The 27,217-nt window shown below is 42.5% G+C and overlaps 1 protein-coding gene across 1 annotated transcript in view; it reads left to right on the top strand.

Moving 5' to 3' along the window:
• vsx2 (visual system homeobox 2) overlaps positions 1-27,217 on the top strand; it is a 72,437-nt gene that overhangs the window by 6,537 nt on the left and 38,683 nt on the right. Inside the window, exons 2-3 of the mRNA XM_060829001.1 lie at positions 20,317-20,401; positions 23,625-23,748. Of these exons, the coding sequence (XP_060684984.1) occupies positions 20,317-20,401; positions 23,625-23,748 (209 nt within the window). The remainder of the gene's footprint in view (positions 1-20,316; positions 20,402-23,624; positions 23,749-27,217) is intronic.

Genomic DNA, 27,217 nt, shown 5'->3' with positions numbered 1-27,217 from the left:
GCAATTTCTGTCTTTCTTTCACGTTTCCAATACCCGCAGTTCGTTTTAAAACCAATCATTAATTGTTAGCTCGCCATGTCATTTTGTAGAAAGGAGTGTGTGCTGTTGAAGGGACCAGGCTGCTTCTCTTCCTTGTGACTCCAGGCCCACTGTTTCGCCTTCACTGACCTTTTCATTCAGTCCAACGGACATCTCGTGATAGATTCAATTTTTTTTAAAAAACTAAGAGAACGGGGTAACACGAATAACAGAATTAGATTGAAGTGATGGAGTTATCTCCAGCATCTGCAGACCTCATTTTTTACTGGTAAATTGGGAAGCAATCACAGTTAGACAGGAAAGTAGCTACTTTTGGGAACAACAGAAATAAATTAGATGTAAATTTTGCTGGAGAGAGGCAAGGCTGTTTGACAATGACTAGTACAGCTGTGCTATGTTCCAGCGACAAACCGGAGTGGTGGATTTTGCTAGTTATCCCTGAATTGCCTGGAGCCGTACTGTAAGCGATGTAACAGCCAGAATCCCTGGGAAGAGACATTGTACACAACAGCGGGCCCCAAGTTTAGCGTATGTTTATGAAGCCGTGCACCTTCAAGCTCAAAGCAGCCTTTAACAGACTTCCCAACCAACCAATCTGGGAATCCTCATCTCCCCTCCCCGTTAATATTCGTTCAATCTCCGCTGCCCAAATCTCAATCATACTTGACACGGTGTTTTGGAGCTCCTACCTTAATGTGGTGGTGAAGTTAGCTGGAAATTTGAACAGGCCGCTATAAATCTGACTAGGGCGAGAGAGGGGGCCGGAGAGCATATGTCTCGTTACATTACACAGCGGGGTCTGAGCGGGATCCCGGTTAAAGAAGGTTGTGTTTTGAGCAACAATAATAGTTCGGTTCTGGACATTGTTCGGACGGGAGTTCAGAAGCTAACTTTCCGTCCCCTTGTAGCTATTTGACTCCTCCCGCCGCTGGAGAGAAAGACAGAGGAAAATCTCGAGCTAAGTAAGTTTCGCCATCCCAATTAATGTGAGACTGGGGCTATCACACTGAGCTGAAAATGTGTTGCAGGAAAAGCGCAGCAGGTCAGGCAGCATCCAAGGAGCAGGAAATTCGACGTTTCGGGCATAAGCTGCATGAAGTATAGCTCCAAGTGACCTGGTCCTTCATTGCTCTGACCACACACCTTGTCTCGTATAATGCATCCCCAAAGTAAATTTTCCATTAATAACTGCACCATCTGTTTGCTTCATCTAGACAGATAGACGCTGTTTTCTGATCAATCTGTTCAGCGATAATATGACATAGTAGGCGAAAGTGAGGACTGCAGATGCTGGAGATTACAGTAGGGAGTGTGGTGCTGGAAAAGCACAGCAGGTCAGGCAGCATCCGACGAGCAGGAGAGTCGACGTTTCGGGCATAAGCCCTTCATCAGTTGATGCCCTCCTCTGAAGGGAATTTGCCCGAAACATCAATTCTCCTGCTCCTCGGATGTTGCCTGACCTGCTGTGCTTTTCCAGCACCACTCTCTCGACTATAACATGATATACCTCTGGAGCTGGGAGACCGGTCCTCCTGGCTCAGAGGAACTTGCACTACCACTACACAAGAACCCCCTTCAGTGCAGTTAACTCCGGCTAGGATAAATGATAGGTTTATACATCCAGCAGGCAGAACAAGGGCGATGTGGAATAATCTCTGAGCAAACACGCTCCTTGGAAAGGGACAGAAGATGTCTCTCTTTTCACCCCCTAATGAAGATAATAATAGTATTCACATAGACACTGATGCAGCCGCTGAATTATCCACATCTTTGGTGCTATTGCTCATAACACAAACCGACCGCTCGCCGGCCGTTGAAAATCAAGTCAGTGTGATTCCGAGGAGAAAGTGAGGACTGCAGATGCTGGAGATCAGAGCTGAAAATGTGTTGCTGGAAAAGCGCAGCAGGTCAGGCAGCAACCAAGGAGCAGGAAATTCGACGTTTCGGGCATAAGCCCTTCTTCAGGAATCTATTCTTCATGCATATACTTCATGCATATTATGTCATATTATCGCTGAACAGATTGATCAGAAAACAGCGTCTATCTGTCTAGATGAAGCAAACAGATGGTGCAGTTATTAATGGAAAATTTACTTTGGGGATGCATTATACGAGACAAGGTGTGGTCAGAGCAATGAAGGACCAGGTAACTTGGAGCTATACTTCATGCAGCTCTCTCTAGAACTGGAGACCCTGACCTCTTGTCTGTCTCTCCCAGAAACAGGAGTTTCTTGAGTCAGCAACTCGACTGTTGTCTGAAGCTGAGATAGGAGGTGACGAAGACGACTTTCCAAACATCCAGTAATTTCCATTAAATCGCTCGAATGAGTAAATAATACATCATTTTGACTTTCAAAACAGATCGCGGCTCATTGCCATGGGCGATGCTGAGCTCATCCAGTTTTGATTTTTTTTTGTGAAGTGAAAGTTTTCAAATTCAACAAACCCCAGTCTAGCAAGAGTTGGTCTGAATTCCTAAACGCTGCCTCGCCGACTCGGCCACAGAATCATTCTGCTAACGGGAACATTTTTGGACGGGATACACTTTAAGTCGTGAAATGCTTCTTTTGGGGGAAAAAAAACCGTAAATTGATATTAATTGAGGAGGGAATAGACGTGGTAGAAGCCATCCATCTGTTGGTTTTCACCTTCACAGTAAAGGCTGAGTAATATCTGGCTCGTTATTATCTTAAACATTATACGCCTAAGGATAATAACTGACAAAATGGTACTCAATAATTCATATTTACAATGTCAATATATTTCTCTCTGTGGGAAATCCAGTTCCAGGTTACATCATCCTGAATATAGCCATCTGGGAATGTTCTTTGTAAACATGACTTGTTTCAGTCGAAAGTTTGAGAATGGAATTTATCCCCATTTAAAAAGACCTTCAGTACAGAATCTACCAGCGGCTTTAGTGAGAATTTGTTTAAAGTTGAATCGTTTTCCAAATCATATATATATTTTTAAAAAACTGACAGATAAGACGTGTCAGGAATGAAACGGATATTACACAATCAGGATCTTCAGGGCATTATATCTCTGCCCTTGGGAAGAGCAATTGAATTAGTTCCCCCCACCCCCCGCCTTTTTTCGTTTCCTTGTTAGGCAAGACCACTAAAGGTTATCCGGGATGGGTGGGAATGTGGAATTCGAAACACAAACAGAGCCGTGATCATGTTGAATAGTGATGCAGACTAGAGAGAACGAATGGTTTGCTTTTGCTCCTGTTTTGCATGTTATGGGGTAAATTTGAATTCTGACCCGCGGATACGTTCAAGCCATCTTAGCAGAACTGAACACTTCCTCTGGTATTTGCACTGGATTAAATTGTGCAGAAGGAAGTGTCCATGGTAAAATATTCCTCATTCTGCCCAGTTTCTGATGCTCATGTCTCATCTGGGATCCTCCCACTTTCCTCTTCACCAATTCAGAGTGAAAGGGAAAGGCCACACAGTCTGATCCCCCTTTCTCCAGCTGATCTCCTCCCGAGAGGAATTTTCCAGGTTACTGCACATTCCTAAATTCTTCAGCCGTGTAGACAGTGGGATGAATCAAACTGAGTTCACTCCCTCAATAAACATCGTTTGAAAATAAAACTCATCATCTTTTCAGCAGACTGGAATAAATTGAGTTGTTTTTTTGCTGAATTTGATTCCAACTTCCAATCAAAACCAATTTCCAGCAAATTGCAATAAATTCAAACTCCAATGAGATGGAAAAAAAACCACACATTTAACAACCCAAACACAACCACACAGACACCCAGACACATAACTAAACACAGACAGACAAATACATGCACGCACGCACACACATACATGCAAATGACTACACAGACACACAAAGGAACATAACCACACCAGGCACACGCATGCACACACAGGCACATAATCATGTACAGTCACGTAACCACGCAGACACACAGAGACAGATACATACACACATAAGCATATACAACACATAGGCACATGCACACACAGATACATAACCGCACAGACACAGATACACCGACAATCACATTAGGAGCCACACACAAACTCAACAGACAGCTCATCAAATGCAGACAGAGACACATATGTACACATTGAGGTATAGACACAGACAGATGGCTTAGCCATAATGTTACTGGACTAGTAATCCAGAAGCCAGGCTGATGCCCCGGGGATGACAGCTGATGGAATATAAATTCAATTAATAAATCTGGAATTGAAATTCATAAGGGTGGCCGTGAAACTGAAGGAAATCTGCTTTCCCTACCTGCTCCTGACATGTGACTCCAGACCCACAGCACTGCACTTGACTCTCAGTTGCTCTCTGAAAAGGCCTAGTAAGCCTTTCAGTTTAACAGAAGAGCATCAAATACTGGTTTTGATGATGATGCTCCCCTTCCTTGAAAGAGGATAAATAGACAAACACAGACACACAGCAATCTCAAATGCATAAACAAAACCTCAGGCTAAACTCACTTTTGGCCATCTGTTTTGAGAACTGAAATTAAGAACATAGGAGCAGAAATAGACCATTCAGCTCATTGGTTCTGCTTTTGCCATTCAATACGATCATTGCTGATCTGATAATCCTCAACTCCGTTTTCCTGCCTTTTCCACAGAACCCTTGATTCCTGCACTGATTAAAAACCTGCCTCTCCCAGATGACTCAGCCTCGGCAACCCTCTTTGGTTAAAAAAAATTAAGTCCCCCTCTGTGAGAAGAAATTCCTCCTTGCTGAATATTCTGCGATTTAAAATGATTCATTTAATGATAAAGAAGAATGTGCATTCTCGCACAAAGTATAGCACCATCCAGTGAGGAATGCAGCCCTGATCCTGAGTATGACTCTTAGGTTTACCAACTGAAGCAACTATGCCTGATGCTGAATAAATCATCATGCAAGGGAATTAAGCAGGGAGCACAAGGAGAGACTCAGACCTTATAAAAACATAAAGAAATAAGAGTAGGCCATCTGGCCCCTCAAGCCTGCTCCACCATTCAATAAAGTCGTGACTGACCTTCTCGTGGACTCAGCTCCACTTAACCACTTTTTGTCATAATCCTCAATTCCTTTACTGTTCAAAAATATATCTGACTTTGCCGTAAACACATTCAACAGGATAGCCTCAACTGCGTCACTGGGCTGGGAGTTCCCACAGACTCACAACTCTTTGATTGAACAAGTCCCTCCTCAACTCAGTCCTAAGTCTGCTCCTACTTACTTTGAGGCTGTGCCCTTTTGTTCTAGTTTCACCGCTTCTGCTTTGTCTATTCCCTTCAAAATTTTATATGTTTCTATAAAATCCCCCCATTCTTCAAAATTTCAATGAATATAATCCCAGTCTACTCAATCTCTCCTCATAAGCCAACCCTCTCAACTGTGCAATCAACCCAGTGAACCTCCTCTGCACCTCCTCCCGGGTGCCAATGCATGCTTATGAATTGTGTTTATCTGTGGGGTAATTCATAATGGCAACTGTAAAATATACATTAACAAGGGTGTCTACCTTCTATCAAAGCATTCTCATCACATTTTAAAAGCTGGCTTAGTAGATCTTGAGATTGGCTCAGATAATGGGACCAAGTTGAATCCTATGAGCTTTTGCAGAAAGACTGCAGGTCTGGTCTTGAGCTGTTGACACTGCCATTCATGTGGGTGCACAATTTTTATTCTGTTGGATCCTCTGGAATTTTCTTCTTCTAATCGTGAGAATCCAAGGCACAGAGCTTCACAGAGTCAAACCTTGCTACAGTTAAGGGGAGCAGAGATGAGGTGTATTAGTAACGTGTGGTGGATAGGTGGATCAGGGCCCAAGTTATAGAAACCTTAGATAGGACTGAAACTCTGGTTGCCCAGTTATAGGAAGGATACAGGAAGTCTCCAGGTTACAAATGAGTTCCGTTTTTAACGCTATTCATAAGCTGAATTTGTGTGTAAGTCGGAACAGATACGGGCTAATTAGTTCACCCATTCGTTAGGACAAAACATTGTATGGTCAGTTCGCAAGTGTGGGACGGTTGTAAGTCAAGCACTTGCAACCTGGGGACTTCCTGTATTATTAAGTTGGAGAGGGTTCAGATGTTGCTGGGTATGGAAGGTTTGCGTTATAAAGAATAGTTGCATAAACTGGGATTTTTTTTCACTGGAGCATTGGAGGTTGAGAGGTGATCTTATAGAAGTTTATAAAATCAGAGCAGTGTAGATAGGGTTAATGGTAGGTATCTCTTCTCTGGGATGGGGGCGGGTCAAAGACTAGGGGCAAAGTTTTAAGATGACAGGAGAGAGATTTTGAAAAGATCATGAGTGGTACAAATTTTTACACAGGGTAGTTTGTAAATAGAATGAACTTCCTGAGGTACAATTACAACGTTTAACAAACATTTGGATAAGTACATGAATAGGAAAAGTTTGGAGGGATATGGGCACTGGTTGGACCGAAGGTCTGTTTGCTTGCTGTATAACCTATAATTCTGTGGCATGGATTCCAGTCAGAAGGAAGCCATTCTCCTCCATTACATCAGCAGGAGGTGAAAAGTTCTGAGCATAGAAATTGCTCTGTAAATACATTCAAAATTTAAATATCTTAACATAGGGTTAAAAATAGGAGCAACTATTCAGCTGCTCAAGCCTGCTCCATCATTCAATACAATTACAGCTGATCAACAGCCTCAACTGCACTTTGTCACCCATTTCTCAAATTCCTCCATTTTCCAACCCTCTCAGCCTTAAGTGTATTTAAAGATAAAGCATTTGGGATAGTGAATTTGCAAAGATTCACAAATCTTTGAGTGAAGAAACTTCTCCTCATCTCAGCCATACGTGATTGGTCCCTTATCCTGAGCCTTTGTCCGTAATGAACAGATGCTCCAACCAGTGGAAAATAACCTCCCCACTGTGTGCATTCAGTAGCTTGAATGTTCCAGTATAAGTTCCTCTCAACTTTCTATGGGTGGCATGGTGGCACAGTGGTTAGCACTGCTGTCTCATAGCGCCACGTTGAATTCCCGCCTCAGGCGACTCTCTGTTTGGAGTTTGCACATTCTCCCTGTGTCTGTGTGGGTTTGCTCTGGCTTCCTCCCACAGGGCTCTGGCCCGAAACGTCGAATTTCCTGTTCCTTGGATGCTGCCTGACCTGCTGTGCTTTAACCAGCAACACATTTTCAGCTCTTTCCTCCCACTGTCCAAAAATGTGCAGGTTAGGTGAATTGGCCATGCTAAATTGCCCGTAGTGTTAGGTGAAGGGGTAAATGTAGGGGAATGGGTCTGGGTGGGTTGCGCTTCTGCGGGTCAGTGTGGTCTTGTTGGGCCGAAGGGCCTGTTTCCACACTGTAAATAATCTAATCTAAATGCACGAGAATCTAAAGCGCAATTTACTGAAACTCCCATCATATGAAAAGCCTCTTCCTAGGTATCTAGTAAACCTTTTCTGCCCTGCCTCAAATCCAATTATAATGTATCCTTCCTTAACTGTAGAGACCAAAACTGCACTTGATATTTCAAGATGGCCTGACCATAACCCAGTGGAATTGTAGCTAGACTTTCTTATTTCGGTCTTCCAGTCCCTTGTAATAAAAGTTAACATGCCATTTGTCTTCCTAATTACTTGTTGTCATGTTGCAAATGCCCCTTGTCCCTATTCTCTGTTCTTTTCCCATTAACCAATCTTTGATCTAATATAATACCAGCAATTTATGCATCCTTATCTTGTGTGTGAACCTTTTCTGTTGGCAACTTATCAAATGCCTTTTGGAAATCCAAGTATGCTACATTTATTGGCTTTCCTTTTACCTTTTCTTGTAAAACTCATCAATTTTGTCAAACACAAATTTCCCTTTCATAAAACAGATTTCATCTGATACATTGATTTTCTCAGTGCATTGTTAAGACGTCCTCAATGGGAGATTCAGCTGTTAGGCTAATTTCAATTTTGGTGGTCTGTTCCAAAACTTCCTTCTTGAACCAGGTTTCTTTGAGGTGAACAGGATGTCATTACTATGCAGAACCTGTGTCCATTTGTCTACTTTTATTTAATGCCTCCCACAAATTTGATTTTGCACAGATCATAGATATATAATGACACCTGTGGCTCTGAGTCAGAAGATTTCAGTACATGTCCACTCCAGGGCTTGAGGACAAAAGCCAAGAACTGAACTCTAGTGCAGGGCTGAGGAAGTGTAGTACTGAATTGAGATGCTGCCTTTGGGTGTGATATTAAGCAGAAGCCCTGTCTGCTCATTCAGGAGGATGTAAATGTTCCCAGGTACTACTTCAAAGAAAAACAGGAGGATCATCCGTCAGAAACGTCACAAAAAAGATAGATCATTTGTGGTAGCGTGGTGCCGTAAAAACGAAACATGGAAGAAAGAGCAGGAGTAGGCCATTCAGCCCCTTGAGCCCCTTCAGCCCCATGGCTGATCATCCAACTCAATACCAGGTCCCTGCTTTCTCCCCAAACCCTTTGATTTCTTTAGCCCTATAAGAACTATGTTTAACTCCTTTTTGATAACATTCAATGTTTTGGTCTCAAACTGTGGCAGAGAATTCCACAGTCTCACTGCTCTCTGGGTGAAGATATTTCTCCTCATTTCAGTCTCAAATGGTCTACCTGCATTCTTAGAGTGTGACCCCTGATTCATACATTCCAACATCACGCCAGAGCCTACACTCCAGAACTACATTTCATGTGAAGCACTTTGGATATTCTGAGGTTGTGAAAGGGATTACATAAATGAAAATTTTTTAGATTTAAATGTAGCTACCTGAATCACTCATTTCAATCATTCACTGGAAATACCATGGGTTTACTAAGTTACAGTCTATGCACGATGTTGAAATACTTCTGCACAGTTATTTCCTCACCCCTTTCCCCAGGCGAGACTGATCATCACAGAAAATGCAGGTTCAATACTGGTACACATCGAGGCATTAATAGTGAAGGAAGATATAGGGCCAGTCAGCTGAGATGGTGGACAGAGGAAGAGAAAGGTTCAATATTATTGATGACAATACAAATAGCTTACTTTAGATTTTTAAGTGATCATGCATGAATTGGTCCATATTACTTACTATGTGTTAAAGAGAATGCAGCTGTTCATTCATTTTTAGTCAAATGTTTTAAAAGGGGTTTCCTTGGGGATAGTTAGCCCTTTTTACATCTTCCCATGAGATACCTTGACTTGATCATTTAAACAATTTTGATTTGGCACTGAATGAATACTTAGCAGTTCAGAATGGCTATTGCAATAATGTACTAGGCTAACAAAATAGTTTATCTGAGAAACAGATTTTTATGAAGTTATCAATTAGCAGTAATTCTATAGAACTATCTGTAAAACACATTCTACATATAGAATAATGGAGACTTAGGAATGAGTAACAGCCTGGAATCTAATCAAGGAAATTTCATTGGTTATATACAGAATGAAATATTTGCAACTGAGTTATAGACTGGAATCTAAAAATGGAATACACATGATATTGAGAATAAAGCATAGAATTTCAGATCTATTTGGGAAGCTCTAGTAATAGACACAGCTCTAATATCAATCTAGAATATATGTTTTGTTATTACCTAGACTGTAAGCATCTCACATTCTTTTAACACTCATTGGATTATAGTCTTTGCCAACAACACCCATTCATTTAGGTACTATTCAATGGTACTAATTTGGTGAAACATTTGACAATGCGCTTCATGCAGTGGTTGCATGCTATGATTAACTATCATACTGAAAAAGAAGGACAAGTTTACTGAGAAATAGTTTTCAATTGGGTTATTCAAAAGTAATGTAATACTGTGTATAATTGAACAGTATGTTGATAAAGTATTAATTTGCCTTCAAGTTCTATTTACATAGAGTCATAGAGATGTACAGCACAGAAACAGACCCTTCTGTCCAACTCATCCATGCTGACCAGATATCCTAAATTAATCTAGTCCTGTTTGCCAGCATTTAGCCCATATCCCTCTAAACCCTGCTATTCATACACCAGATACCTTTTGAATGCTACAGTTTTACCAGCCTCCATCACTTCATCTGGCAGCTCATTCCACATACGCACCATCCTCTGCACAAAAAGGTTGCCCCTTAAATCCCTTCTAAATCTTTCCCCTCTCACCTTAAACCTTTGGCTTCTAGTTTTGGACTCCCTCACCCTGGCTAAAAGACCTTATCTATTCACCTTATATATACTCCTCATGATTTTATTAACCTCTATAAGGTCACCCCTCAGTCTTTGACACTCCAGGGAAAATAGCTCCAGCCTATGCAACCTCTCCCTGTAACTCAAACCAGAGAGACCAGAATTGCTTGCAGTATTCCAGTAGTGTATAGCTGCAACATTACCCCCCCCCCCCCACTCCCACCAACTCCTATACTCAATGCACTGCCCAGTAAAGGCAAGCATACTATATGTCTTTTCCATTATCCTATTTACCTGCGACTCTACTTCCAAGGAGATACCAACTTGTACTCCAAGGTGTCTGTGTTCAAGCACTCCCCAGGTCCTTACCATTAAGTGTATAAGCCCTGACCTGATTTGCCTTTCCAAAATGCAACACCTTGCACTTATCTAAATTAAGCCACAGCTGCCACTCCTGAGCCCATCAGCTCATCTGATCAAGATCCTGTGTACACTGAGGTAATCGTCTTCGCTATCCACTACATCACCAATTTTGGTATCATCTGCAAACTAACTAACCATGCCTGCTATGTTCACATCCAAATCATTTATATGATCCTTATGGCACACCACTGGTCACAGGCCTCCAGTCTGAAAAGCAATCGTCCACCACCACTCTACTTCTGTTGATACACACATTTATTCCCAAAACAGTGTTGAGCTTTTAAATTATTTGAACTCATAAGAGATATCCTCCTTCCAATATTTTGACTGTAGGATTTTCATATTGACCAGATCTGACCAGATGAGTAAACATAATTTTGTCATTACAAGAGTAGGTAAAAGTACTATAGTCTCAGTCTCTCATCAGAAAGAGACAACTGATTGTTGAGAGGTATAGGGAAGGAATTCTGGGGTTTAAGGACCAGGTAACTGTAGGCAAGACCTCCCAATGATGAAATGATTAAGAAAACCAGTACAGAAGAAACCCAGCAGGTCTGGCATCTGTGAAGAGTAAAACAAAGTCAAAGCTTTGAGTCCAGTGACTCTTAGTCAGCACTCAAGGATGGTGCCAGACCTGCTAGGTTTCTCCTGTACTGGTTTTCTTAATCATTTCATCGTTGGGAGATCTTGCCTTCAATTACCTGGTCCTTAAACCCCAGAATTCCTTCCCTATACCTCTCAACAATCAGTTGTCTCTTTCTGATGAGAGACTGGGACTATAGTACTTTTACCTACACTTGTAATGACAAAATTATGTTTACTCATCTGGTCAGATCTGGTCAATATGAAAATCCTACAGTCAAAATATTGGAAGGAGGATATCTCTTATGAGTTCAAATAATTTAAAAGCTCAACACTGTTTTGGGAATAAATGTGTGTATCAACAGAAGTAGAGTGGTGGTGGAGGATTGCTTTTCAGACTGGAGGCCTGTGACTAGTGGTGTGCCATAAGGATTACCTGCTGTGTTTCCCCAACACATTCTGTTTTGTTTCAGATTTCCACAGTTCTATGGAATGATTAAAATGGAAGATGCACATGGGTCCAGATTAAAAGGACTGCACCCTACTGTTATAGAGGTGGAGGAGATTGTGGTGATAGTGAGTGATGAGGTCTTGGAGCCTTGTAAACAAGGCTTTTAAAGCTGGACAGGGAACAGCAGCATTGCAGTGATTTTATTACATGGCTTTCTGGATCCTGTACACCTTCAGAACACTGAAGCCTTGGGTGACTGTTGAATGCTGCCAGTAAAATTCTCAAGAATGTGCGCATTTTCAAATTAGATTAGATTTTATGAAGCAAATGTATCTGGCAGTTCGGAAAGGCGTGCAGAAGTTTTAATTTTTATGCTGTTTCAGCAACAGTATGGTGTCACACTCTAATGGTTCCAAGACCATGCACAAAGTTGCTGAATATTTCTCCACATTGATTCATTGTTCGAAGGAACATCGAAACATAAGACCAATAACACCCACTCAGCCCTTGAACTTGTTTCATGTGTATTTAGCTGAACCAATGGAGTATTTAGCTAAATATTGGATAACTAGGTGCATTTGGCATATTTTGGTGAGCTTTCTATGTTTAGTCATGATTCATTGCATTTTATTTTCACACCAATGCTAGGATGAGTGGATCAGGTGACTGTTTGCATTGGGTGGGCTTTGATCTTACATTTGATTGAGTTTCGTGGTGTATGTAAACAGGAGTTAGAATGTTTGAATGGGTTTGGCTGATGATAACGTTGAGTCAGTTCCTTGACATTGATGTTATATTCGATTGAGATTGACATATTTTTTTGGATTCAGGCCGAGTTAGGTGAATTAATTGCGAAGGGTTATTGTGTAGATTGATTAGAAAATTGAGTGGGTTAATGAAGTATGTGGTGATATGGAATTGATGGCACAAATTAAGTGGGCTTTATTATTGGTCAACTCATTCAAGTGGACTTCATAGATATATATGTGGATTTTGTAGGTATTTTGTCTAGATTTACAGCTGCTTTACTCCCAAATGTTGATGTTTTTGTCTGATTTGACATATTTTGTGGATTTTGCTTCATATTTTGAATCTAATGGTCTCAATGGGTTAATTTGATTAAATTCAGTGCATGTTGGAATTGGTTGGCTAAATGTGACAGTGTATCAGCTGGTGTTTTAAGTCCATAAAACATAGGAGCTGAAGTAGGCCACTCATTTCATCAAGACTGCTCTGCCATTCAACGAGATCATGGCTGATCCGATAATCCCCACTTTCCGCCTTTTCCTTATAACCCTTGAATCTCTTACTGATTAAAAATCTGTCTGTCTCAGCCTTGAATATACTTAATGGCCATCACTATGCATTAAACAACTCCATAGATTCACTACTCTTTGAGAGAAGAAATTCCTCCTCATCTCTGTCCTGACTGGGCGATCCCTTACTCTGAGATTATCTCCTGTTATTCTAGGCTCTGTTACAAGAGGAAACAACCTGCCTGCTTCAATCCTGTCAAAACCTTTAAGAATTTTATATATTCAACAAGGTCACCTCCCACTGGGTGCAGGCCTAAAGTACTGAGCCTTCCCACATAAGAAAATCTCTCCATCCTCAGAATCAGCATTGGGAACCTTCTCCAATGGCCGGATATCCTTTCTTATATAAGAGAACCTAAACTGTTCACAGTACTCCATTTTGTCACATACGTGGACACATATTTTGCTTTCTGGTCAATTATCTAAATCTGTAGGATTATTTTGGTGTCCTTCCTTGAGTATTTTGAGTCAGTTTACTGCTTTATTTAGTGTATGCAGATAGGTATGACGATGGCATTGGATAAATTTGACTAATGCATAAAATCATTAAATAAAGCAGTATAACTGGAGGCCATTTAGACCATTGTAGCTGTTTCAGCTCTTTGAAAGAACTGTCCAATAAGCCATGCAAGTACATTCCTTTCAAGAATATATAAACACATGCATCCACTCCCTCCAGCGCTGACGCTCAGCAGCAGCAGTGTGTACTATCTACAAAATGCACTGCAGAAGTTCACCAATGATCCTCAGACAGCACCTTCCAAACCCATGACCATGTCCATCTAGAAGGACAAGAGCACCAAATGCATGGGAACACCACTAACTTCAAGTTCCCCTCCAAGTCACTCACCATCCTGCTATTCCTTCACTGTCGCTGCGTCAAAATCCTGGAATTCCCTCCATTAGGGCAGGTAGACTGCAGTGGTTCAAGAAGGCAGCTCACCACCACCTTCTCAAGGGTAACTAGGGATGGACAATAAATGCTGGTGATGCTCACATCTCATAAATGAATATAGAAAAAAATATTATGATTGATGCACAGTGGTGTACTGTATTTGAGGGCATTAGAAATTTAGGAATGGTCTCCTAGTGCATTTGTCAGTTCTTGTTGGATCTGGAGGAACATTATAAATTGGTTTGCTGACATGCTGTTGGGCAGATTTTGAGAATGCTACAGTATATGGTTACATTTGTGGGAAAGTGGGAATCGGTTTAGCTCAATTGGCTGGATTGTTGATTTACAGTGCAGTATGATTCCAACAGGTTCAATTCCCATCACCGGTTTGAGGTTACCATAAAGGACTCTCCTCTTCCCTCACCTTAGGTCTGGTGGCCCTCAGGTTAAATCACCACCAGTTGCTTCTCTCTCTAATGAGTGAGCAGCCTCTATGGTCTGGTAAGACTATAGTGATGACAACAATGTGGGAATGTCAAAATAGGTTTGATGGTACATATGGGTAGGAGGCTGTAGCATTTTGTGAGGGTTTTCAGGATAATCTTTTTTTATAGAACTGAAGTATCGAACTAGTCTAATGCATTGGGTGTGGCTTAAGGGGGCCAATGGCATAGCAGTGATATCACTGAGCTAGTAATCCATGGACCCCTCCCCCCCCCCACCATGCTAATGGTCTGGAGATCTGGGTTCAAATCTCACTATGACAGATAACAACATTTGTAGTGGAATAAAAGGTTAGCTTAATGGCAACCATGGAACCATTGCCAATTGTTGTCAAAACCCACCTAGTTCACTAATGCTCTTTAGAGAATGAAATCTGCCATCCTTACCTGGTCTGGCCTACATGTGACTCTGAACCCACAGCAATGTGGTTGCCTCTTACCTGCCCTCCGGGCATTAAATGTTGACACGGACAGTGACACCCATATCCTGTGAATAGATTATAGATAGGGGATTTGTTTCATAAATCCATACAGCGAGGAAACAGGCCATTTCACCTAACAAGTCCCATCCAGACCCATCCCCGTAACTTTTCCCTATAACCCTGCATTTTCCATGGCTAATGCACCTAACCTACACATCCCTAAACGCTATGGGTAATTTAGCACGGCCAATCCACCTAACTTGCATATCTTTGGACTGCAGGTTCTAGGATTGGGATGCAGTTAGCTGGGTTTACAGATGCATTTTGAATGGGCTTGCTTGTATACTGAGCCAATTTAACTATATGGTTCATGTATTTGTGGTTTACCTATTCGTAAATGCAGATGCCGTACTTATTATATTTGGATGATTCTAGAATCACTGGATTGACAAAATTACATCTGGCAATGTTGAATTCCAAAGGAGTCATGCCCACTGCTTCCAAATGAATAAAATTAATAAGTTGTCATGGCTAACTGCAAACTTTTTCACATATTAAACTGTGTGGTGTGAATAAAAATCGACTTTACCTCACTGGGTGCCATCAGTCTTGGATCTTCATTCAGCACCAGTACATTGAAAGATCTAGGAATATTTCATGGAGGGTAGGATACCGACAAACAAAATGGATCAGCTCCATTTTATAATAAGCTCTGTTCTGGACAAACAGATCATTTTGCAATATATGATAGAAAATTACGGCTGGTCAGGGCTGTGCTGCACATATTTAAACACTGTTAGATAACTTCTCCAGATACTGGTGTACACACTCAAATATGTAGACAGACACTTAGAAATCATCAGCAAATACTGGCACTCTCAACATTTTGCCACCATGTAATCTGGGAGGTTTATATACGTCCATTGCGTTATGCTGATAAAACAGTGCTGCTGGCTCAATAAAAATCGAATAACACAAATATGAAATCAAGAGGATTCACGCACAGACATTCAGTCTGAAAACATCTGTCTTAACAACCTCTACAATTGTCCCAGTTTCACCCCTCAATTTAAAGAGAATGATCTGCAACATTCCCCCCCCCCCCACCCCCCACTATCCAAAGGGGAATGTGTGTGTTTGTCTGTCTGTCTGTCTGTCTGTGTGTGTGTGTGTTCAGCAACAAGAATTACAAAGGCATCAATAGATTTATACATATATATCTTTCAAAAATAAACCTTTCCACTTGTTTTATTCTCCTAATTTCTCCAGCAATATAGTTACCATTTTACAATTGACAGTGACTATCTTAATTGAAAGTACTGGAGAATACAAAAAGCAGAGGAGTTGCTCTGGACATGGTGTGTTACAAAATACAGAAACAGCCCATGTGTTTATACCTGATGTTGTTACACAAAATGTCTATAGCCTCCCTGTGAGCACGGGTAGGGCCTGAAAGTGATACAAACTGAATGATGGTTGAAGCAACACAAAGTGTGGTTTGTTTTTGAAATAAGATTTCATAGAATAAAGTTATATTCTATAATTGTAAGATAACAGTTTCTAATAAGTCTTTCCTTAACCTATTGGTTTAAAGGAGATAACAGACCATAATTTTTAAAATGGGTTTAGGAGAGGGTTAAAGGAGATATCAAAATGTCATGGTGGAAGAGTTTGAGGGAGATTTGGAGGCATTTAGAGAAGATCTGTAAAAGGAATGGCTTATGGAAGTTAGTCAACGCCAAGAGTCAGTCAATATTTTATTCAAGAGTAAAACATTTGATTTAACTGAGATTTAAAAGTCTTTTGGTTGTCTTGTGTGGAGTTCCTTGTTTAAAAAAAAGAGATAGGAATCCCCATTGTGTAGCCCCTCCATTTTGGAAGTCAGTTTTCCACAGTGTTAACACCTGGACACCGGCTTTGTTTCTGTGTGAGTGAAGGGTGTTCAGGTCAGATGAGATGAATTGGGATGAAGATACTCGAGGTGACCAGGATTGGGAGAGACAGTGTTGGCACTGTTTTGTGGGGTCCATGAGATACTTCTGTAGATTCTCATTCCTGTTGTGCGTCTGCTCATTTCTTATTCTTTGAAGAGCTATTCTGTACTATAAAATGATTTTGTTTTCTCAATTTTGGTGGTAAAGTACAATTTTTAAGAATGATTTAGTTTTGCATATTAATTTGAATAGTTGGCATGATCTATTGGGGCTGAAAATGTGTTGCTGGTTAAAGCACAGCAGGTCAGGCAGCATCCAAGGAACAGGAAATTCGACGTTTCGGGCATAAGCCCTTCATCAGCCCTGATGAAGGGCTCTGGCCCGAAACGTCGAATTTCCTGTTCCTTGGATGCTGCCTGACCTGCTGTGCTTTAACCAGCAACACATTTTCAGCTCTGATCTCCAGCATCTGCAGACCTCACCTTTTACTCGATGATCTATTGGGGCAGTGCTGTGGCTCAGTAGTTAGCATTGTTACTTCACAGCGCCAGGGACCTGGATTCAATTCCAGTCTTGGCGATTGTCTGTGTGGAGTATGCACATTCTCCCCGTGTCTGCATGGGTTCCCTCGAGGTGTTCTGGTTTCCTCCCACAATCCGAAGAAGTGCGGTTTAGGTGAATTGGACATGCTAAGTTGCTCATAGTGTTCAGGGATGTTTGGGTTAAGTGCGTAGTCAGGGGTAAATGTAAGATAATAGAGTAAGGGAATGGGTCTGGCTGAGTTACTCTTCGGAGGGCCAGTTTCTACAATGTATGGATTCTATGATTAGATTCTAGAAGGGTAACCCACCCAGACCCATTTCCCACTGACAAAAGCGCCTAACACTACAGGTAATTTAGCATGGCCAATCCACATCCTTGGACTGTGGGAGGAAACCAGAGCACACCCACACAGGGAGAATATACAAACTCCACACAGTCACTCAAGGCTGGAATTGAACCCAGTCCATGGCGCTGTGAAGCTGCAGTGCTAACCACTGCTTATGCCCGAAACGTCAAATTTCCTGTTCCTTGGATGCTGCCTGACCTGCTGCGTTTTTCCAGCAACACATTTTCAGCTCTGATCTCCAGCATTTGCAGACCTCACTCTCTCCTCGATCACCTTTCCAGGCAGTGCTTTTCATGTCCTAAATACTCACTGTGTGAACTAGATTTTCCTAACTCCACCCTTGCTTCTTTTGCAGATCTCTTTAAATCTAGCCCTCTCATTCTTGTTCCTTTCATGAGCAGGAACAGTTTCTCCCTGTCTATTCCCCTGTCTATTAGGAGGAGGCAGTGGCCTAGTAGTATAATCACTGGACTGTTAATCCATGGACCCAGGTAACATTCTGGGGACCTGGGCTGAATTCCTGCCACAGCACATGGTGAATTTGAATTCAATAAATATCTGGAATGAAGAGTCGAATGGTGACCAATAAATCGATTGTTGGAAAAACCCATCCTAATCTGATTTGGCCTACATGTGACTTCAGACCCACAGCAATGTGGATGACTCTTAAATTAGGGATGGGTAATAAATGCTGGCCTAGCCAGTGATCCCCTCATTCCATGAAAGAATAAAACAAACTCTACCCTGCGTGCTGACGATGATGGAAACCTTTATCAGATCTCCTCTTAGCTTGCTTCTCTCCAAGGAGAACAGTCCCAACTTCTTCAATTTCTCCTGGAAACTGAAGCTCTTTGTCCCTGGAACCACTTCTGCACAATCACCAGGATGTTCACATCATTCCTATAATGTGGTGCTCAGAACTGTGCGCAATATTCAAGCTGAGGTCCAACAAGTATCTGATAAAGTTCAACATCACCTCCTTGCTGTTGGACTCTGAACCTCTATTAATAAAACCTGACTTTATTAGTAGAGGGAAAGAGGATGCTTGATTTACTGCCCGGTCTATCTGTCTTTTTGCTTTCAGTGATCTATGCACATATGCAGCCTGGTCCCTTTTTGAAGCCACCAGGTTCAATGCCTCCAGATCCTAACAACTCGCTGCATAAGAAGAAATATTTCTTTATGTTGCAATTGCTTCTTCTGTTAATCACTTTAAATATCCTCTAGATCGTAACCTTTCCACCAAAGGGTGTTTTTCACTCTCTGCTCTGTCTAGTCTCCGCGTGATTTTGAGCTCTTTACCAAATCTCCTCTCAACATTACTTCGAACCACGTAACTGATGTTCCTCATCCATGGAACTATCCTCAGAAATCTTTCCTGCACTTTCTCCAAACCTTACAGACTCTTCCTGAAGTGCAATGCCCAGAATTGGATACAACTGCTTCAGTTGTTTTATAACCTGGTGCAGGGAGTCAGTGATGCTAATGCCTGGAACTAGAGGCCAACTCCCATTCCACATGTGCACGTTGCCGCTGATGCATTGTTGTGCTGACAGACCCACTCTGTAGTCGCCTTACCCTGCTCACAACCCCACTCGCTGCCCTGCTTGTCTCCCTGTCACTGCTCGGCTTTGTGAGTCTAGGCAGAGTAAGATCACACAACAGTTATGAATCTGCACATCAGGGGAATGTTTGCAAGAAAACTTGCTTTGATCTGCAATCGTTAAAGTGGGTTTTAACTGGTCAATGTTCCCATCTACCTGCTGCAATCTCTGTTGGCAACTACGTATGCATGGGTGGTGAGAGTGCCCCTGCAGTTGTGTAGACTGGAAAGGCAGGCATTTTATAAAGCTTCACCACAACCTCTATTTATAAAGTAAAGGATCCTGAATTGTTCTGCAGGATTGTTTACATCCACATGGCCCCCGAACCTCCTCCCCCAGCTCCAAATGCCCACGTTCTTGAGGAACAGTCGGTTATTATAAAGCAACAAGGCAGTGAATTCAAGCCTCACCCAGGGCAACTGATTTTTTTTTTGTGTGACAGTGGGACTGACACAATTAAGCCATGTAATGCAGGAACAGAAGCAGGTCGTTCAGCCCATCGAATCTGCTTCACCATTCAATGGAGTCAAGGTGATCTGATAATCCCCAACTCCACTTTCCTGCCTTTTCCTGGTAACCCTTGATTCCTTTCCATTTTAAAGACCTTTCTTATTTCAGCCTTGAGTATAATTAATGACCCACCATCAATAGCTCTCTGTGACAAAGAATTCCCCAGATTCAGTACACTCTGAGAGAAGATTGCTCTTTGGGGCACCAGTATGGTTTGGATGGCCACACTCAATGCCATAAATATCTTTTAACAATTAGAAATGGCATCAAAACAACAACTCAAACCATTCCCAGTTTCTGACACATTGTTAAAGTTAAATCTGAAGGGAACACCTAAACCCACAGGTATCACTGTTTCTGCATTTCTTTTAGAATTTACGCCACTTTTTATTAATTAATTAATTATTTGGATGATCAAATTCAATCAATAGGGAAAGCAGTGCACATCAAATTCCTGATTTGGGTACATTTGAGATGGCAAGCCAACAGTGTGTTTTATCCTGCTCCATCGCAGATCATGTACAGCCGAATAGTGTACTGTTACACACCTCGGAATTGATCTTTCAAAATACATTTTATGTATGAAAACACTCTCTGTTTTAATTCAGATTCTGAAGACATTTCGTCAAGTGACAGAAAGCTTTCCAAATCCAACCTGAGCCAAACAAAAAAGAGGAAGAAAAGACGTCACAGGTGAGAATTTATGTGCACGGTTTGTTTGTGGTCAGATGTGTCTGTTTTAACTAGGAGAACGTGAGCACTGCAGATGCTGGAGAGTCAGAGTTGAAAAGTGTGGCGCTGGAAAAGCACAGCCGGTCAGGCAGCATCTGTGGGACAGGAATCCTGATGAATGCCTTATGCTCGAAACGTTGACTCTCCTGCTCCTTGGATGCTGCCTGTCCGGCTACACTTTTCCAGCACTGTGTCTGTTTTAACAATACCTCTACTCATTCTGCATCATTGCAATGTGCTTATAGTTTGTCTTTGCCTATTTATGGCCTGCTCACCAATCCATGTTATAAGTCACCTTTATGTTAAAACTTGTACCTGGGATGTCGGCATACCTTTGTAGACCAGCTTTGTTGCTCATTCCTAATTAACCATGTGAGATGTCTTCTTGAACCACTGTAGTCCATGTGGTGTAGGTAGACCCACAGTGTCATTAGGATTTTGCCCCAGCAACAATGAAGGAACACTGCTATATTTCTAAATCAGAACTTGTGGGCGGCACGGTGGCACAGTGCTGCCTCACGGCGCCAGAGACCCGGGTTCAATTCCCGCCTCAGGCAACTGTCTGTGTGGAGTTTGCACATTCTCCCCGTGTCTGCGTGGGTTTCCTCCAGGTGCTCCGGTTTCCTCCCACAATCCAAAAATGTGCAGGTTAGGTGAATTGGCCATGCTAAATTGCCCATAGTGTTAGGTGAAGGGGTAAATGCAGGGGAATGGGTCTGGATGGGTTGCACTTCGGTGGGTTGGTGTGGACTTGTTGGGCCGAAGGGCCTGTTTCCACACTGTAAGTAATCTAATCTAAACTGACCTTGGCGGTTTTCCCAGTTATCTGTACTGTCTCCAGTTCTGGTTCAGAAGAGACTTACCAGGATGTTGCTGGGAATGGAGGGTTTGAGACAAAAGGGCAGGCTGGGACGTTTTTCACTGGAGTGTTGAAAGGTGACCTTATAGATGTTTATAAAATAATGAGGGGTCTAGATAAAGTGAATGGCAACTGTCTTATCGCTAGGGTGGGGGAATTTAAAGACTAGCGGGCATAACTGAGAGGAGAAGGATTTTAAAAAGGTATGAGCAGCAGCGGTTAAAGCCATTTAGATAAATACATGAATAAGAAATATTTAGAGGGATATGGGACAAATGTAGCAGGTGGGATTGGTGTAATTTGGGATTATAGTTGACATGGACTGGTTTGACTGAAGGGTCTGTTTCTGTGTTGTGTGACTATGAATCTATCTGCTGGACTTGTCCTTCTAGCTGATTAGATTACTTACAGTGTGGTAACAGGCCCTTCAGCCCAACAACTCCACACCACTCACTCAGACCCATTCTCCTACATTTACCTCTTCATCTAACACTACGGGCAATTTAACATGGCCAATTCACCTAACCTGTGGGAGGAAACCGGAGCACCCAGAGGAAACCACACAGTCACGGGGAGAATGTGCAAACTCCACAGAGTCAGTTGCCTGAGGCGGGAATTGAACCTGGGTCTCTGGCGCTGTGAGGCAGCAGTGCTAACCACTGTGCCACCGTGATTGTGGGAGAGCCAATTACCTTTCCATACTGTACTCTAGATGTTCACCACCCCATATTGTATATCGTTTGATTTTACCTACCTGTGTCATACATCAGAATGTACCTCTACCTGCTGAATTTCAGCTGCAATCCTCTGCACATGCCAAATGGAACCCAGTGTGGGAAAGTGTGAGATTATGCAGTTTGGTAGGAAGAATAGAAGCATAGGAGAAAGTGAGGACTGTAGATGCTGGAGATCAGAGCTGAAAATGTGTTGCTGGAAAAGCGCAGCAGGTCAGGCAGCATCCAAGGAGCAGGAGAATCAACGTTTCGGGCATGATTCCTGAAGAAGGACTCATGAATAGAAGCATAGCCTATTTTCTAAACAGGGAAAAGGCTTTGGAAACCTAACACACAAAGGGACTTGGGAGTCCTGGCTCAGGATTCTCTTAAGGTTAACATGCAACTTCAGTTGGCAGTTTGGAAAACAAATGCAATGTTAGCATTCATCTCTGGAGGACTAGAAGACAAGAGCAGGGATGTACTGCTGAGGTGGTGTAAGGCTCTGGTCAGACCGTGTTTGGAATATTGTGATCAGTTTTGGGCCTCATATTTAAGGAAGGATGTGCTGGTGTTGCGGTGAGTCCAGAGGAGGTTTACAAGAATGACTTCAAGGATGAAAGGCTTGAAATATGTGGAGCGGTCGAGGATTCTGGGTTTGTATTCAATGGAGTTTAGAATGGAGATGGAGAAGATGGTCCCACTAGTAGGAGAGAGTAGGACCCAAGGGCACAGCCTCAGAGTGAAGGGGCGACCCTTTAGAACTGAGACGAGGGGGAGATTTCTTTATTCAGAGGGTGGTGAATCTATGGAAATCATTGCCACAGAAGCTTTGGAGACAAGTCATTGAGTGTCTTTAAGACAAAGATAGATACTTCTTAAATTATTAAAGGATCAAAGGTTACAGGGAGAAGGCAGGACAATGGAGTTGAGAAACACATCAGCTATGATTGAATGGAGGAGCAGAATCAGGGGCTATGTTCTGCTCCTATATCTTATGGCCTTATGCCCTATTCCTGCTGTTCACCAAACTGTGCTATATCGATGCTGTATTCTAGCTCAATGCCTATTTGTCCCACATTCCAGCCGTATTCCCCCTATCAATGTTGTATTCATCCATCCTTGCTATTTTCCAGTTGTTTCTGTTTTCCTAGCTTCCCTAACCTATCCTTGTAGCTAAATTCCCTGATTTCCTGGAAATCTCGTAAATCTCCTCTGCACCCTGTCATGGATCCTCCCATCATTCCTGAAGTGCGGTGAACAGAGCTGTGATAGCCTGTGACTCTGCAGGGTTAGGTTAAGACGATAGGGGGCAGTCTAAGGACACAATAGAAAGATTCAAGATATTTCATGGGAATGTTAGCAATCATCTTCACTGGGTGACAATGGAGAGGGGGAGATATAGGATGAAAAAGGAGAACAAACTGCAGTCGGTCCTAAAAAGGCTAGCCATGTTGTGACATCTGCGTTTAGACACTAATGCTATATGTTAAACAGACTAAGTTAAAATCTATATCATTGGTGCAACTTTTTCCAAACTACATATTGTGCATGTTTCACTGCTGTGGATTCAGTTGTGTGTTCCTAATTCTCTTTTCTCTCCCAATTTAAGGACTATTTTCACTTCTTACCAGTTGGAGGAACTGGAAAAGGCATTTAATGAAGCTCACTATCCAGATGTATATGCACGGGAAATGCTGGCCATGAAAACAGAGTTACCAGAAGACAGGATTCAGGTAAATCAAAAGAGAAAGATGTAGACGGAATTACACACAAAATGAGAAAGAATGATCGAGAGATACAGCAATGGAGGTCTGAGTGAGAGAGAGAAATGGAGAAGGAAAGAAGGAGAGACAATCGAAGATGAAGACAGAGAGAGAGAGAGAGAGAGAGAAAACCTAATAGATGGGGAGTGTCACAGTTTTAGAGTCAGACGAACAGACACAAAGTGACAGAGATGAGAAATAGCAAGAGAGTCAGACTTAGAAAGAGAGTAACTCAGAAAAAGACACAGGAAAAGAGAAAAATAAGACAAACAGAAAAAGAGGAGAGGTACACAGGAAAATGCAGAGAGACATGAGAGATGAACAAAGAGGTATATCGGGGAAGTGAATATAAGTCATGTATATAACGAGTATTATAGAAATTAAGGGAATTTAAAGGTGACCTTATAGAGGTTTACAAAATTATGAGGGGCATGGATAGGATAAATAGGCAAAGTCTTTTCCCTGGGGTTGGGGAGTCCAGAACTAGAGGGCATAGGTTTAGGGTGAGAGGGGAAAGATATAAAAGAGACCTAAGGGGCAACTTTTTCACGCAGAGGGTTGTACGTGTATGGAATGAGCTGCCAGAGGATGTGGTGGAGGCTGATACAATTACAACATTTAAGAGGCATCTGGATGGGTATATGAATAGAAAGGGTTTGGAGGGATATGGGTCGGGTGCTGGCAGGTGGAACTGGATTGGGTTGGGATCTCTGGTCGGCATGGACGAGTTGGACCGAAGGGTCTGTTTCCATGCTGTGCATCTCTATGACTGTATAAGAGAATAAAGTCTCTAGGCATAAATATCTTGAACTAAAACTCTTGCAATCAGTTGATTTCTTTAAACATTACTTGTGAAGCAGGTGGTTTTCTTGCAGTGATTGAATGGGAGTCTGGTTCCCTTTATCCATTTCACTATTCCGACACTGAGAGTTGAAAACAGCTGGGAAGTGTGGCTCCTATCAGTTGCACAAGAGGAGCAGGGCTCAGCATTGGGGAAGGTACTGATTCAAAATCAATGCAGAAAGAGAATCTCGCACACAAGAGGTGGAAGTTTAACTGGCATTACAGGGATTGGGAGTGGTGGGAGGTGGAAGTCTCAAATGTATAGGTCATGAACTTGACAGGATGCTGTCATTCTGATATTACCGGGTTGCGTTTAGAAATTGTGAAGCTCTTGGGTAAATGGTTTAAAGATTTAAAGAGTCAATAAGTTGTGAGTTAAATCCTGGATTCTAGCTGTATTTGGGAGTTCATAGGTTTTCAAAACTGTGTGAAACTTATTTGGGTCAACAAGGTGAGTATAGCGGAATTCCCTGGAATTCACTCCCTAAGGGCATTATGGGTCAACCTCTAGCAGGTGGACTGTAGTGGTTCAAGAAGGCAGTTTACCATCATCTTCTCAAGGGCAACTAGAGATGGGTAATGAGTTCTGGTGAGCCAGCGAGGCCCAGGGCCCACAAATGAATTTAAGAAGTGGCTATTAGGCTGAAAAACCTCAAACATTGAGACTGCATAGCTACTGTGTTGCCTATGTGAAAGGTTTGTGCTCCAGGAGTGGCTGTGAGTGCATAGTTTCACCTCGTCACGAGCAATATCTGACCTTTTGGAGTTGGATACACCTACCTTGGAGTTTACACACCTCGATCTGACTTTCACTGCAGTACGGGGAAACCTTCTGCAATCTCTGTTTCTGGTGAGGAACAAAAGGATCAGCAACACCATCATCACCAGCTGCCAAAGCTGTCTCCCCTTTGCCCACAGGTCAGGGGAGATGGACACCAGGAAACAGCTCTAAGGAGTTGTTAGCTCACTGCAGGGACTTCCAAACAGAGAGGGTCAGCCCTCTCTACATCTCTGAGAACCGGTGCCTCATGAGGGTCAGGCTTGTGTGGGGGTGTTGTTCCTGACGTCTACAGCCTTAGGGAATAAGACTTCCTTAACCGTGGACCGGATGGTCAAGCATTACCATTGAAGGACAGTGGAGAGGGCCCTGTTTCTCTCTCCCTGTGTATGAGAATTCAGTGTGTGGGGTTTGGAGTCTGTATGTGGGATGGCTCTTACCTTTCCTGCCCATATCAGGTCATTGGTCACACTAATTCCAGGCTGGCCGAAGCACACTTGCTGCCCATTGCCTCAGCCTTGGTTGGAGAAGTTGGCCTCTTCCTCCCATTCACTGGGAACTGCACCTCCCTCTGAAGCTGCCTGGAGCCTCCTGGGAACAATGGGACGTCCAGGGCCTTTCCATTCCTGTGGTTACTAAAGCCTCTGGTAGCAATGTCAAGTTCAGGTTCGCTGGCCCCAGATTAAATAGAAATCCAGGTCTCGTCAGAGTCTGAATCATCGCTCCCACACTCCGTGAGTAGTTGACAAAACTGAAGAGGGGATGTTAATGCCAATGCTGAGTTTATGAACCAATAGAAAACCTGCAGAGTGAAAGACAGACCTGCTGCCAGCTTTCCCGAGCAAGTCTATTTTGGTAAAATGCCAGCTTGGCTCTATGAGGCGATAAACCTGTAATGAAATCGATGATATTGCCATCCTCCCCCATTGCCTGTTTTTTATTCTATACCAGGGATAGATTAGAAGGCCAGCAATTGTTGCCCCTCTATAATTGCTCTGGAGAAGGTGGTGGTGAGCTGCTTACTTGAACCATGTAGGGACATCCACAATGCAGTCAGGACTTTGACCCAGTGACTCTGAAGGAACGGCTATACATTTCCAAGTCAGGATGGCGATGAGTTTGGAGAGGAACTTGCAGATGGTGCTGTTTCCATTGATCTACTGCCCTTGTCCTTTCTACGTGGTAGAGATCATGTGTTTGGAAGATGCTGTTGTGTTGCCTTGGTGTTGCAGTCGGTACACATTGCTACCACTGTGCGTCGGTGTTGGAGGGAGTGCATGCTGAAGGTATTAGATGGAAAGCCAACCACACTTGGTTTGAGATTGGGCAGAGATTCTTCAATATTACTGGTGCAGAGATTCTTTAATGTTATTGGCGCAGAGATTCTTCAGTATTGTTGGCACGGCGCTCAACCAGGAAATGGGAGAATATCCCATCAGACCCCTGATTTGTGTAGATTCTTGTAGATTCACTGGATCTGTCTGTACATGCTGCTCCTTTTCCTTTGAGGATTTTTCCATGATGGAGCTGATTTCCTCACTTCCTTGGAACAGTAATTACCGCTTTTTATAAGTTTTGCATTATTTTTGGAAGATCAAAAACAACGATACTTTAAGCAGGTGGAAAGCGAGAGAGCAGGATTCAGAGTTTCGGGAGTGTGATCACATAGAGAGATTGGAGAATGGCTCTTGAGATCAACAGGATTACATCAAAAGACTCGGGCAGTGAGCTTTCACAACTGACTGACTGTGAAATTGCAAAAGTCTCTGGAGATAGGTCAAAGTTAAACAAACAGTGCAGTGCAGTTTCACAGCTGAC

This window comes from Hemiscyllium ocellatum, chromosome 8, assembly GCF_020745735.1.
Source record: "Hemiscyllium ocellatum isolate sHemOce1 chromosome 8, sHemOce1.pat.X.cur, whole genome shotgun sequence".
NCBI classification, from domain to species: domain Eukaryota; kingdom Metazoa; phylum Chordata; class Chondrichthyes; order Orectolobiformes; family Hemiscylliidae; genus Hemiscyllium; species Hemiscyllium ocellatum.
The sequence above is the reverse complement of the archived record's forward strand: the minus strand, read 5'-3'. Positions and strand labels throughout refer to the sequence as shown.